General features: G+C 41.0%; 1 protein-coding gene across 1 annotated transcript in view; it reads right to left on the bottom strand.

Annotated features, from left to right (window-relative positions):
* The window catches only part of LOC122789797, an 825,084-nt gene that overhangs the window by 321,270 nt on the left and 487,894 nt on the right, over positions 1 to 15,920 (bottom strand). The window contains 1 exon segment of the mRNA XM_044057239.1: positions 12,461 to 12,580. Coding sequence (XP_043913174.1) covers positions 12,461 to 12,580 — 120 coding nt within the window.

The raw sequence follows: 15,920 nt of genomic DNA, 5'->3' as shown, positions 1-15,920 counted from the left end.
AGTAAATCATGTCACAGTAACCATAGGAAATATAAGGCTGTTAGACCACAGACCAATCTTTTGAAGGAGGCCAAGGCAGGTAAGTCCAAGAATGTATTTTAGGGTACTCATCTAATTGTCAAAACTATGTAGGAAGTCAGCCTGTGAATTGTAGTGCTTGACATGCAAGGAGAGTCAATTCCAAAGCAAGTGGTGGAACTGGGTGATGAAACTACCTCTCCATTTAGTTTTATCTATTTCCTGATGTAGATCTCTTGTTCTAGTGTTGGCTGTACTGTTGAACAGAAAAAGGAGATTTGGAAAATGGGATCCCTGATGGCATGGAAAGCAAGACGTAGATCTTCCTTCAACAACATCTACACAACACTGAGTAAAGGTAGAGTGAAATTCAGCCTTTTCTGATAGCCAAGATTTTAGACCCAAGATTCCTTTAACTAGGAAACTCTGCAGTCTTTTGAGATTTTTGAAATGTCAAATTAGACACATGCCAAACAGGGAGTTATATATTCTATAATGGGCAGACTACAGGGAAACAATAACTTTCTTGGTTTTGACAGAGATGTCCTCGGTGATAAATTCTGATATATACAAGGATTTTATGACTATGGTCGCTACATATTAATTAAAGGAGGGGAAACCATATTCTCAGATGCCTAGGTCTGCGATGGCAGGACTCCCTGAAGAGTGAGGTGTCACTGATGCAGTTTGTGGTAGCAATTTGTTTACTGAAGGAGATGCTGCTGCAATTTTTAACATTTGTACATTTAGTCTGAACTCTTTCTCAGTGTACCAGGTGTTAACATGGGATAGTTCCAACTGAACCAAGTGGAAAGGCTGGAAAAGTATAAAGGAAGATCCATGACCATGGAAATGAAAATACATTTGTTTTCCAAGCCCACCTACAAGTCTTATTTCTTAATTTGTTTAGCTGTCTTGTTTTGAAAGTGGGAGAAAAGATCTACTTCAGGTATTCCCCACAACTGGATCACTTCCTGGAAAATCTCCGCATTCAATTTCCATTCACGAGGGTCTGTCCTGGCCCTGCTCAGCTTGTCTGCCACTACATTTTCCTCTGACTAAATGCAAAATACTTGGAGGGGTAAACATTGCTAAAGTCTATTTATGTACCACATCACTGTGGTATTCTCTGTAATTTCCTGCAGAAGTCCTGTCACTGTGGTATTCTCTGTAATTACCTGCAGGAGTCCTGGGGACCAGAGATGATGATGAGATTTTGTAGCATGAATCACAGGTAACATCTCTTTGACATTTGTGTGTCGGTCTCTTTCTAAAGAGTTCCACAGGCTTTGCACCTTTACCCCCATAGAAACTGCTCCTCAAGCAAAAGCTGAGGTGTCTGTAGTTATAGACTGATTTTGGACAGGAGGAGAAAAGGACAGACCTAGATTCTGAGCCAACTCTACCGGTGCAGTTCCTTTTTGAGATGGCCCTAAACTGGAAAGTGAAATTCTAGAGGATGAGAATGTTAGTAATGTGTGTTTTTTTAAAATACATTTAATTGTTCTCATCTGTAACTTGGTGACAGGAATCATTGAAGCCAATGAACTCCAAGTCCCTGAGATATTCCCAAGCCAAATTCTGAGAGTATCTGGGGAAACCCAGGAAAGTTTCCAAATAAAAATCCTCCAATTCCTGGATAAGGAAAAAAGTGTCTAGGAGCCAGCCCAGAAAATTGTATGATGGAGTCAAGGAGGATTTTTGAACATTTATCTGCAACCCCAGATTGGTAAGGAGAGAAGAAGCCCATGTTAAGGACTCCAGATATCTGGCAAAAAACTCTACAATGATAAGTAAGTCATCTATATAAGGAAATACAGGACTGCCTTGTAGCCTGCAATGAGTTAGACACTTTGTAAACATCCTTGGAGCTGTAGATAACCCAAGAGGTAATGCAGAGAGCTGATGTGAACCAGACACACAGAATCTGAGAAATTTCCTGAAGCCTGTGGCTATGGGGATGAGATAAGCATCCTGTAGGTTTAATGTTTCCATAAAATGGCCAAAAAAAAAAAAGAATGATGGTCACTCTTCATGGTCAACATTTTGAATTTTAGTACTTTCACAAACAGTGAAGAAAAGATTGATCAAGAACTGGATCCAGAAACATTCTGGAGTAGAAACCTTATCTTTGATCTAAAAAGGCACTGGTTCTATGACTGCTATGGTCAAGCAAATGTTGAAGAACCTAAGGAAAGAAAGTACAGTTGTGTACACTTACCATAAATGTAGATGTTCCAGTGTCTTCACTGCTGCAGTCATCACTGTAGGGTTCTTCCTGCCAGCAGGCAGCCCTCGGTTGGCCAGAATCCCAAAGTCTGGGTCCGACATCGGCTGTGTACTCACCCTCCCTGATGTCAGAGCGCCAGGGGTACAAAGCTCCCAGCCGACGCCATGTTCTCCAGTTTTTCTTGCCCCAGATGTCAGATGCCCAAAAATGAAGGCTAAAAGTAAAACAAAAATGTAACATACAACAAACCCCATACCCTGTAGCAAATACACCTCAGAAGAAGGATGAAGTAGGAAACAACACTAATGAAAGTATAAGAGGGGACAGGAGGGAGGGTAACCCAGACTGCAACAGTGAAGACACTCTAACATCTACATTTATGGTAAGTGTACACAACTGTACTATGTTCATCGTGTTTCACTATTGCAGTCATCACTGTAGGGTTGAATCCCAAAGCTGAGATAAAGGGTGGTGGTTATATAGTAGAAGGGGTGGCTAGAAGGCCCTGCAAGACTGCAGAAGCAAAGCCTGCCCTAGACTTAGAATAAAGAGGGAGATTATAGTGCTTAGAGAAAGTATGCACTGAACTCCAAGTTGCAGCTTCCAAAATATCTTTGGTAGGTACTCCCCTGAGAAAGGCAGCTGAAGTAGCAGCAGCTCTGGTAGAGTGAGTCTTAATTTTTCCTGGGATTTGCTTTCCGTAATGAGAGTAACAAAATCTGATTCCATGAGCAATCCATTTAGAAATGATCTGTTTTGAAATAGCTTTGCCTTGGGAATTTGCTGCATAAGAAACAATTAGTTGTTCTGTTTTCCTGATATCCTTGGTTCTGTCCAGGTAAAAGCGAAGCTGCCTGTGCACGTCCAAAGAATGCAAGATCCTCTCCCCCTTATTTTGTGGATTAGGGAAAAAAGTTGGCAGGTGAATAGTTTGGTTTAAAGCCACTTTAGAAATCACGTTAGGCATGAAAGTAGGGTTAGTCCTCAAAGAAACCCTGTCTTGATGAAAAATAACGTAAGGTTCCACAGCCATGAGCGCTTGTAAATCCGAGACTCTCCTGGCTGAAGTTAAAGCCAGTAGGATAAGAGTCTTCCATGATAAATACTTTATATCAGATGTGGCAGCAGGCTCAAAAGGAGGCAGAGTAAGTTTTTCCAGGACATAATTGAGATCCCAGGCAGGAATGGGTGGTGTCCTAGGGGGGCCTTAAATTCTTTGCTCCTCTGAGATATTGTTTCAGAAGTGGATGTGAAAAAATTGGAGGATCTGTATTATAATGTGCAGAGATAGCTGAGGCATGTACCTCGCTGGCCTTGTTCAAGAGGAATCTTGACCAATGGATGGGAGATCGCAGATATACCCCAGGGATTACTTCAGTGTCACTGCTTGACAGAGGCACAGCAAAATGATAGGTCATTTTTTTTAAACTAAATAAAGGGGTGGCCACAAGCCACATATATAATGGGTTATAATATAAAATGCCGGCCTAGTATGAACCTATGAACCTATGAACCTATGTATTTTTATGGAGGAAAAAGATAAACCCTTATGCAACATGTCTGTAAAGTAATGTAGAATCAATGGAATATTTGGAATGTGAGGATCCGATTCCTGAGCATGCATCCAGGTGCAAAATCTCTTCCATTTACCTTCATAAGATTTCCTAGTGCTAGGCCATCTAGCTTCTAGGATAACATCCATGACCTGTTTGGAAAGGGTAGGATTAATCATAGGCCCTGAATACGCCAGGCTGCCAGGCTGAGAGTTTTGATATGAGAGTGCAGGACCTGGCCCTGATGTTGAGACAAAAGATTTGGAATCTGAGGTAGAATCCAAGGAGGTTCCTGGGATAGATTTATCAGTGTTGAGTACCAAAATTGTCGAGGCCAATTTGGGGCTAGTAAGATCAGCTTTGGTTTGTCCTGTTTTATTTTTAATAACACCCTTGGTAGAAGAGGTAGTGGTGGAAAGGCATACCCAGAGAGGTTCCTCCAACTGAATGAGAGAGCATCCACTTTCCATGCTAGCTTGTGATATGTCCTTGTGCAAAAAGTCTGTAACTGGTAGTTGTGGGGAGATGCAAATAGATCTATGTCCATGCCCAAGGCTTCTGTAATCATCTTGAATATTTGGGTGTCCAGCATCCACTTGTGTGGGTCTGACAGGTTCCTGCTCAGGATGTCTGCCAGAGTGTTTTGTTTCCCTGGCAGGAATTGAGCTTGTAGGTCCACTTTGCAAGCTAGTGCTGTGTTCCATAGAGTCATGGCTAGTCTGCAAAGGGGGTAGGAGTGTGAATCCCCTTGCTTGTTTATGTACCACATAACTGTGGTGTTGTCTGTCTGTATCAGAAGCTGCCCTGGCTGTAAAAGATCCCTAAAAGCCAAGAGAGCATTCTGCACAGCTAACATCTCTTTTAAATTGATATGTAGATGCTTCTGATCTTCTGTCCAAAAACCTTGCAGGCCTTTCCCCTGCAAGTGGGCTCCTCATGCATAATCCAAGGCGTCCGTGGTTATCACTTGGTAGGCTGGAGGTAGACTGAAAGCTTTCCCTTTGTTTTGAAGACATGCCATGGCCCACCAATGGAATTCTTTTTGCAGGCAAGGCAAGACAGCAATCACTGTTTCCAGACTGTGACAATGCTGGGACCATACGCTTTTTAGGTACCATTGTATCTTCCTCATATGCAGTCTTGCATATGGTATGAGAAGGATGCAGGAAGCCATGTAACCCAAAGCCTGCAGGAATTTCCTTGCAGTTAGCTGAGACATTAACGTCAGGCTTTTGAAAGTTGAAGCTTGCTGTAGTTGTTTTTCTGATGTCAGGAATGCCATCTGGGTTGTTGTGTCTACAAGAGCACCCAGGAAAGGTATCTGTTGAGTGGGTGTCAAATTTGACTTTTTTACATTCACAGTGAATCCCAAGTACTTGAGTAGATTCTGAACAAATTCCAGGTGCTGGAGTAAAATGTCCTTGCTGTCTGCTTGAATAAGGCAGTCATCCAGATAAGGGTAAATTTGAATTCCCTTGAGTCTGCAGTAAGCTACTACTGGTGCCAGGCACTTGGTAAAGACCCTGGGTGCAGTAGACAAGCCAAAGGGCAGTGCAGAGAATTGGTAATGTTTCGGGCCTGCCTTGAACCTGAGGTATCTTCTGCACTCCTGTCTGATAGGAATGTGTAGGTAAGCCTCCTTTAAATCCAATGTCACCATCCATGCATTTTTGCTCAACAATGGCAGGAGCTGCTGCAGAGTAAGCATCTTGAACTTTGGTATATCCAGGAAAGTGTTTAAGACTGACAGATCCAGGATGGGTCTCCCAAGTATTTTGCTTTCTGGGAAATGGAAAGAGTCTTGAATAAAAGCCTTGTCCCGTCTCTGAATTTGGAACCAGTTCTATGGCCCTCATAGCCATGAGGGACCTCACCTGTTTTAATGCCTCTGCCCATTGAGTTTTTGGTAGGTCTGGCCATCCATTTAGTTTTGGTAAGGTGTGAAAGTGGAATTTGTAACCTCTTAAAACTACATCCAGAACCCACTTGTCTTGGGTTATGTAAGTCCAATTTTGGTGAAAAAGAGAAAGTTTTCCTCCCAGAGGAGCTTCCAGGAGAGAGGTTCCTGAAGCCATGCAGGGGGAGTCATTGAGCCTGTTTCCTGTAAGGTTGAGACCTATCTTCTCCACCCCTGGGGGTGGAAGCACTCCACTGTCTAGGTCTATAAGAGGTCTGTGCTTGGGCCCTCCCTCTGGGGCGCCTATATCTACTTCTCTGGGGCCTGTCCGAGCTGGGAAAGGACCAACTTTTAGCTGGCCAATTTCTGCTAAATCTAGAGGCTGAACTTGTAAGAAATCCTTAACCGTTTGCATGGATTTTGCCTTATCCTCCATTTTCTTTATAACCTCTTCAGCCTTAGACCCAAACAAAACATTATGTTGAACAGGAGCATCCAGTAACTTTGCTTTCACTTGATCAGGCAAATTTTGTTCCTTTAACCAAGCATGCCTTCTAATGACCGTGCCAGTGGCAGCCGCCCTGCAAGAGGCCTCCAAAGCATCAAAACCACAGTGTAAGGTATGTTTTCCAACCTGCTCAGTAGCATGCATCAAATCATGTAATTCTTTATTGTCTGCACATGCAGAAATGGTACCCAGTTTTTGTTTCATAACAGACAAAAGGTATTGCTGATATTTCAACATATGAAATTGACAATTTAAAGCCCTAATAGATAAAGTAGCAGAAGTGTACACTTTTTTGCCCCATCTCTCCAAAGCTCTAGAATCCTTATCTGACGGAATAGGGTTCTTAGCAGTGGCAGCCTTAACACCCTTAGGACCCTGAGAAATGGTTTCTGGATCAGCAGTAGGATTTTTGTAAAGAAACTGGTGGGAGTCAGGGACTCTGTAATATCTATCAGGCTTAGCAGGGGCCGGAGGAAAGGAGTCAGGAGTTAAATTAGACTCAGAAAAGACATCATCCACAATATCCAAAATAGGAGGAAAAGCCAGGGGTCTATGCTGGGGAAAAAGAAGGAAAACCCTAAGCCTTCTCTTAGATTCAGAGTACTCCTGGCCTTCTCAGTGAAAATGTTCCCTCATGTCATGTAAAGTTTCTCCAAAAGAATAATCCTCAGGAGGAGAAGCTGAAGGAATGGATTCCTCAGCATCAGAATCCTCATAAGGAGGCAAAGTATAATCCTGTTCAGAGGAAGACACTGAAGAGATAGATGCCTGATCAGAGGATTCATAATCCAATTCTTGTCTTGGCCTTTTGTCAGGAGGGGGATGTGAATCCCTAATCATAGTTAGCAAGTCCTCCGCCATTTTAAGCATTTGTTTTTGAGATTTAGGTCCCAGATCAGAGGAGGCCTGGGCTTGAGTCTTTGTTTTAGAAGGAGTCTTTGCCTTTGCCTTTACCTGAAGCTGCGTAGGCCTGAAAACCCCTTTGGAAGCTGGTACCTGCACAGCGGCTCCGGACCCATCTGAGGGAGCATTATCCGAAGGTCCTGTACCTGGAGTATTCAAAGGCCTAGTTGGCTCCTCATGGGAGTCCGTTTTGGCAAGCGGTTCTGTAATGGCCGACAACAGGGGCTGCGAAAGCGCCTCACTGACGACGGCTGAACCAGCAGCTGGCTCCGATTGTAAACTGTCGTCTGATTTGGACCTCGGAGGCCTAATCTTATCCTTGCACAATTTTATGAATTACAGTAGTCAGAAGCGTGTCCGATGACATGTTATAATTAAATCACCTCCCAAAGTAATGAAAGGCAAAATCATATCTCCGTTTAATAGTACATTGATTAAATCTAGCACAAAACCGACAACTAGCTACATCGTGGTCAGGGCCTAGACAAGGGATACAGTAAGAGTGAAAATCCTTATGAGGTATTTGCTTCCCACATGAAATACAATTATATACAATTATTAACTTTTTCTGACATCGGTCTGGAGCAAGAAAAAAGTTTCCCCAATGGGGTACTTAGCTTTGAAAAGAAGAATGTCTTCGGTATGAAGCACCAAAAATAACAGGAGTCAGCCGACCGGCACTTGCGAACTGCTTCCACCGCGCGGCAAGAAAGACTGGAGAACATGGCGTCGGCTGGGAGCTTTGTATCCCTGGCGCTCTGATGTCAGGGAGGGTGAGTACACAGACGATGCCGGACCCAGACTTTGGGATTCTGGCTGACCGAGGGCTGCATGCCGGCAGGAAGAACCCTACAGTGATGACTGCAACAGTGAAACACGATGAACATCACCCTGTTCAGTGGGTGGGGATGAATTCATGAAAGGTGTGTCTAGTGCCAAATTTAGTCCTCCTGAATCACCTTTTTCTCTCATGAGTCTGATACAATCTGTTTGCCTCACAGCAAGAGGTTCTCCGGTATGATCCTCGGCTGAGGTGCCTTCTGTGTGGAGTCTGCATGTCCTCCCTGTGGCCGTGTGGGTTTCCTCCGGGTGCTATGGTTTCCTCCCACATCCCAAAGACATGCTGTAGATGGATTGGACACTCTAAATTGGCCCTAGGCGTGAGTGCGTGCGTGCATGTGTGTGCCTTCTGTGGAAGGTTGGGTGCCGGGCTGGCAACTTGACACCGTAAAACTCCACTGCCGATCATGAGTGGACAAGTGATCCACTGTGGCGACCCCTAACCGGGAAAAGCCGAAGGTAGAAGAAGAAGAAGTCTGATACAATATGTTGCCAAAGGGGAAGTTTTATAGACAGTTTCTGTGATATTCAGAAAGAGAGGGGCAGGAGGGGAGGGTGGAATGAATGCTAGCTAACACAGTCATTCTGGCGGATTACACCGTCACTTTTTCTGGAAGGATCACTGCATTTTATTGTTCTCCTCCTGCCATTTTTTTCTCTGTTTATCAGGATGTAACAGGAGATGTTTATTTTGTATTTAAAGAGAGTAGAGGACTTGTGAGATTTTTAATGGGGGATTTGAAAAATCTTAGAAACTCCCTGAATTAATTTCCCTCTTTTAGCAAACTGTTGAGGACCTGAGCATCAGAAGGCCCAAACAAACCTCATTATCTAGAGTAGAGTTTAAAATCTCCAGCTTTGAATACCTCAAAAAAACTGTAGCAGAAGCAGTAGCCCAAGACATTGTATCTGCACAATCATACATATTATTCAAAGCACATTTACATGCTTGAAATGATTAGAAATTATAGGATTCCAGCAGGAGGTGCATTACAAAAGTAGTATAGCAGAGTACTCCATCAAACTGTCTGCATGACTAATAATAAACTTCCACATATGTGCTCGACAGTTAAGAATTCTGTATGCTAAAATGGAAGAAGAGAAGATTATTTTACCGGATCTGTTCAATACCTTATCTTCTTTATCCAGATGAGCAGGGTAAGTACTGACTAAAATTTTGTTTCCAGCTGGTGAAAAGGTTAAAATGGCTGCTGGATTACATCTAAGATGAGAAAACAAGAAGCTGTTACCTGAAAAACTTTATAAAATGTATCTGCCTTTTTGGGGACTGAAGGCTGAGAGTCAGGGTTATTACAGGCAGCATTTAACACATCCTCCAAAGCTGGCAAAATAGGAAGGACATGTGTAGTGTGTGGCACATCCACTGGCAACAGATATCGCATTAATTCAGGGGGATATCCACTGGTTCTCACAAAAATACCTTACACATCCTGGAAATAGTTTCTGAAATGGAAAACTCCTCCACGGGAGTTGGAGAGGATCAACTTTCCTCAGAATCCGTGAACTGGGCTCAGGAATCTTTAGAATAAAAAGCCCTGTCCTCATCAATGTCAGAATTCTCTAACAAATTTTCCTCAGGAAATTCTTTATAGAGATTAAACTCTGGTAAGGATTTCTAAGTTTCCAGATTAACAGCCTGCAACAAATTCCTGGCTAAGGTAAGTAAATACATATGAACATACGCCATGTCCTTTGATGAGCAATACCTAAACTTTTGCTTTTTACTTTGTAGGGACCTCTCTGGAAGAAGACCAACAAGGGGACAGCACTTCACTCATGGCAAAAGGTTTCTTTCCCCAGCCACACTGAGAATAACCTCCTACAGCATCTCCCAGACTCAAAGGTGGTGGTTCTCCTATGCCCCAATCTGACAATGAAAGAACTGCAGAGGATGTGACTGACCCACAGTCCATACTGGCTAAACAGGTTACACCAGAGAAACCTGAAGCAATAAGTGAGTGGTACGAGGAACAATGGTCAGCCACTATAGAATCACCCACCAATGGCTGAGTCCCTGTCTGAGCACACACTGGGAGTAAGGACTCTTAATTGTGCTTCTTTTTCTTTTTAGATACTATGGAAGAACAGCCAGCAGGACCAGAGTAAGTATTCATGCTGTGGCCAAGGAAGAAGTCTGACTGCTAGTAAGCACTGCTGAAAAGAGTCTGTCGAAGGTAAGTGGTTAAACAAGTGTTCACAAGCAGCACACACACTTACATTTCTCCAAGTCTCCTTTCAAAAGTAAAAGTTCAAGCTGTAGACAGAAATCATTGTCATATCTCAAATTCCCTTTTCTGAAGTGCACTAAAAGAAAGACCTGAAGGTAAGTTGTCATAAAGTGTACACAAACATTCAACATGAAAGACATTTTCTGCCCCAAAACACAATTCCCAAGCCTTAAAATTTACACATACAAATAAAACTCACAAAAACAATACATTTTTACCACAAATTAGTCTCCAGTACTCAGAAATAAGCCATGTTCTAAAAATAGCAGTCCCTGATAAGAAACATCTGATATTATAAAAAATAATGCTGGTTTTCTTAAAGGCGAAATATCACTTTTGGATGACAAATAAAATATATTCATATTTTCTTAAAAGGGCAATACATTCTTTACGGAAGGATTCCCCTATGGAGGCTTATTATTTTATTTATTATTTATTTGCATTTGTTTTCCAGGATAGTCCACTGGACCTAGGAGTTCCCATTTTCAGTGGAGGCCCAAGGAGAAAAACTCCACATATTACAAATACATTGATAGATAAAGTTACATAATGACTGCTAACAGATTCAAGTTACTAGTAAGCAACATTATACAAAATACAAAAACAACAATGATTTACATCCAGGTACAATATATACATGCTGATATACAATTTGAATTAGGCTTTCTTTTCTTTATCTCCCAGAAATGAAGCTTAAAACTGCCTGCTGCTCATGTGAAGCCTCACAGCTGCTTCCTCTCAATGCAGCAAGAAAGTACTAAAGTTGTATAGACACTGACTACTGATTTCCCCCAAAGGGCTAACCAATCAGCAGTCAGAGTGTAGGTGTGGGAGGGAGCCAAAGCTTTGTGTAGCTGGCTGGTTGTTGTAGCCTATGTAGCCACCAGTGGAGTTCCTCAGGGATTGGTCTTGTGACCACTTTCTCTTGGCATCTACTTCTATGAATTCAAGGCCAATATCAAGGACCACTAGCTGTCAAAATTTACAGATGACTGCAAATTAGGAGCAGTCATAGAATCTCCCACTGACACAAACATTCTCCAAGACAGACAATCACATACAAATAAATGGAGTCAGAGCCATGGACTAAAACTAAATGCAAAGAAATGCAGAACAGTATACTTCAGGTAGTCAGCCACCCCTGGTAACTACCACATTTACAACACACATCACAGTCAACCCAGCAGACATGGATTTAGGGACAGATATAGACAACAATCTAGGCTTTAACAATCATGTGTCTACTGTAGTAAAGAAATTATTCTGTGTTATATAGCCTATAAACAAAGGTATGACATAAAGGTCCAAGGTCATTGTTCCTCTGTATTCAGACCTGTCATTTAGTACAATGCCCCCCCCCCTCTGATATGCACCTAACTAGGCACATCCAATAAATGTAAAATCCACAGATGTTCCTGACTACAAGAATGCAGGGCATAAATAAGATGTCCCATGCAGACCACATCAAAACCCTATATGCATATTCTGTCTCCTATAGGCTGTTTAGGGAAGAAATATGGCTGGCACACAAGGCATCTTCAGACCTCCCACACTGATGAACCTGCTGCTATTTTCACAAAACAAACAGTACCACAGTTACCCGATCTAAAGTCTTAAACCTTGCCTGTGATATAAATAGGACCTGCTTGACAGCCAAGTATATATCCTAGAGACTATCCCTTCTCTGGAACAGGCTTCCTCATCCATGTAAAGCAGAGTTCCTCCTTAACCCAATTCAAGTGCAACTTGGATAACTGGATGGGGAACTGGAAATTCACCCATTGTTTGACATATATGTCTCTAAAGGACATAGCCAGCCTGTAAATGATTCACCTCCCAGGCTACTTGTAAGTGCTTCACCTCCCCTCCCAAGCTCCTTCTTACACTACCAATGGTACCAAAACTTCTCAAAGATTTGGGATGCATGGCTAAGCTTATAAAGGCCCCAGTGGTTATTATCTAATTTCACACCTATGCTCCTATGATCCTATGGACAACCCAAATAGCCAAAAGCTATGGTAGCAGTGAGAATGATGAACATTTTCAATTCTTACTACTATATCATGCCATTCAACTCCAGTTTAATTACATGTTTTTTTCAAAAGTCTGTCAAGTTCAAAACTAACTTATTTTATTTTTTTTCTGGGGAGGGGACTGTTATTCATGGTTATTCATTCCAACTCAAGTTTTAATCTTTCACCAGGTGCTTTATCTTAAACATCTGTAAAGACAAATCAGATCACTAGTGAAGTATTTACTTACTGGTTTGGGCTGTTTCAGGAAGATCAGTCTGAAGCTTTGATACACCTTCCATAATATTAAATGGAAGCTGATTGGGTTTCTCAATTAGCAGCAACAGCTGTTCCACTGGTATGTTATACCCTGCATAGCATAAAAGCATATATTTCACAGTTAAATTATACTCCAGGAAATTACTTCAAGTATGTTGTCACTGTTTATTTATACAAGCATTACAGAGAATATTAAAAATGCAAAGTAACCCAGCAGTTCACAAACCATTCTTTAAGACATCAGAATGAAAACACAGTGAATTGTACTCATTTTAAAATAATTCATGCTAACAAAACTCATGTCATGTTCCTGAATTTCAGAGTGATGATGGCTCACATGCCTGAACCCAAAAGCCCTAAAGAGCTGAATTACAAAATACCCTAATCATAACTTGTCTACAATTACAAAACAATTTAAAGTAGTATCTCTCTAAAGCTAGTACATATACATAAAAACTAGTCAAAATGCGTATTAAACATGTATGTATTCAAACTGTATTTGAAACAATATGTAAAAAGATGAACATGCAGCTGAGGAGCTAAAATATGGTGCATATTGTGACGTCCCCACTCTAGGCCAGTAATCAAGGAGCCTAAATCCTCACCACTGGCACTGGCGAGGGACAATCACTTGGAATAAAAATGGATGCACTCAGTATTATCAGATGCAGCTCTCTGCATCAAGTACAATTTCCCTTAAGAGCACACAGGGAAAGACAGTCAATCCGGGTGCCGGGTACTCTCTCTCTTTCCAGATCCCTAATGAGACCCACACTGGCACAGCTGTAGGGCTGGGCCCTCAGCCAAGTGTCCAAGCCAAGTCCTCCAGCACCCTCTTTCTGAAACCAGTGCTTTGTGTCCCTGCTCCATACAGCTGACACACACACACACACACACACACACACACACACACACACACACACACACACACACTGGAGAAAGGCTGGCACAGATTTATTAGCTATGCCTGCTTCTACCCAGACTATAAGGTAGTTACACTGTCACCAGACACTCCATATCCAGCTACTCTAACGCTCTTCAAGGGTATCCAATTATACTGAGTGAAATTAATATTAATACAAATGGTAATGCTGACCAAACAGCCAGGTTTTCAGGACTGGCCACAGTGATACCAATAGATATTAAGTATTCTCAAAGATTAAAATATTCTCTAAAGGACCAGATAAATTGAAAAGTTTAATTATATTTAATAATAAATAATAAAAGAACATGAAATTACTAAATATCTATTTACAATGAGCACCATCACTTCAATCACATGAAATATTACAAATAATACAGGTGGACAGGTTCACATAGTTACAGAAAAACAATATTTAACTACTCTCACTATATTTTCCTGACTGATCTAAAGAATTATTATTCCTGGTTACTTACTAGAGCAAGGCAAGATGAAGTAGGTGAGGGGTCCTTCCTTGTCAGGTTCCAAGAACAGAGTGCTCCATCTACGATTAAATATTATTTTTAGTGATGGATTACAGAATGGCGTCACATACATCTGGTCATCTGACTTCTGGTTCCCATGCTTCCTCTCTTGGCTAGAAGCTGTCAGGATTTAGCACATATCTGCCAATAATAGACTCACAGAAATATTTGCTAATATCTGATGCAGCTCCTGGAAGTCATAAAACAATTTCAAACCTCCACCCTTCCAGAGTAGCAATTGGTTCACCCCAATGACAATGCAGGAAGCTTTCTAATACAGACTATTGGTGTATGTCTGCATTGAGAACTAATATACTATCTTTATGGCCTAAGCCAGGTAATTTAATTTCAAACTATTTTCAGAGTTTGAAATTAACCTCTTCTCTTCCAGTATCCTCTGTTAAAACATATACATTTAAACGGTTACAATAATGCATGTGCATTTCTTTTTCTGTCCAGCAGTGCACATTGTTGGTACATTTTTAATACAGGCAGCTTTATAAATACATTATTCAACACAAGCATCTGTACAAACCAGTTTGATATACAAATGACATATAATTCTTTACAAAATTCCAACTACCTGTGCCAGTATATGTTACGCATCCACTTCCCTACTTCTCCTGGCATAGCTGCAATATCTCACATTGTCACACATATCATAAGCTGGATTTCAATACTTAAGATGATCATACTTAATTTATTTTATTTTTTATTATTTTACATTTGTTTGTTTACCGGGCTAGTCCAACTGGATATATGTCCATTTTCAGTGGAGGCCCGGGGAGAAAAGCTCCACTACATACTACTAAACAATTTCAAGATATACATCAATATACAAAAATAGAGGGAAAAAAAAAAAAACATATGCAATAACTTTGAAACAAGTTGAATTAAATTTTGAGTAAAATGAAAAACCTAGGATGGTAAAGCGAGAGAAAGGATAAAGAATATTTAATAATTAGTTAGAGTAAGTAGAAGAGAAGAAAAAGAATGGATGTTAAGGAGTCAGATAATGATGGAAAAAAAGAGAGCTAACCTGGGTTACGACAAGAGCATAGCCAATGGATATTTAGGAAGGATTTTAGTTTAGTTTGAAATTGGGAGAGTGATGTTAGGGATGTGATGGTGTATTAAGTAAAGTTTCTGAATGAAATAATTAATGTGATTTGCAGGTACATGTACCAGTCATCCCTGTGTTGAGGGCTATGCCCTCACACCGTTCCTGCATAAATATTAAACTATCCACATATTCAACTAGCCACTAGCCACAGCCAGATCCCACCTACTATCTACTATTCTCTACTGTTCTTAACTTTTCGCTAACCTGCACAAGTCTGATTTACATTTACTTGATTACTGCTATAACAAAATAGCAAAATTTGCTGCTAATATACCCAACAGGACTCATCATTGTCTTGCTCTTCAAAAATTACACTGGCTTCAATTTCCCAATCTGTTATTGCTGAATCAGCTCACCACTGCCCACTCTATTATCCACAAACCTGAAAATTGCCCTGCACTCTCCAACCTAGGGCAACTAAATACCGACCCCAGCACCCTTAGATCATCCAATAAATGTATACTCAAGGTTACAAAGCCACATAATTACTTCAGTGACTCTCTCTTCTCCTTCAAAGTAGCCAAACAGTGGAACCTATTATCCCAGAATATCTTAAAAAACACAGATCATCATAGCTTCAAAAAACTCCTAAAGGAATACCTCACTCACCAATGGCTATGCTCCTGTGATACTCCTGGTTAGCTTCTCATGCCTTCGATCAAATGTTTTCTATTCTGCAATCGTCTTGTCTTACTTCTACCAAATGAAAATACCACAATGGTTTTTAGTTCTATATCTAATGAGTTTCATATTACTGTCTGTAATAAGGCTTAAGAAATGTAATGTTTTCCATTTTACATTCACCTTTTTGTAAATTGTGATTGTTGGCAACTGACAATCTTTTTGTATATTGTTTGTAAAT

The sequence above is a fragment of the Protopterus annectens genome, chromosome 15.part0 (assembly GCF_019279795.1).
Source record: "Protopterus annectens isolate FY-2018-M chromosome 15.part0, PAN1.0, whole genome shotgun sequence".
NCBI lineage: Eukaryota > Metazoa > Chordata > Ceratodontiformes > Protopteridae > Protopterus > Protopterus annectens.
This window is presented reverse-complemented; position numbering and strand designations above follow the sequence as displayed.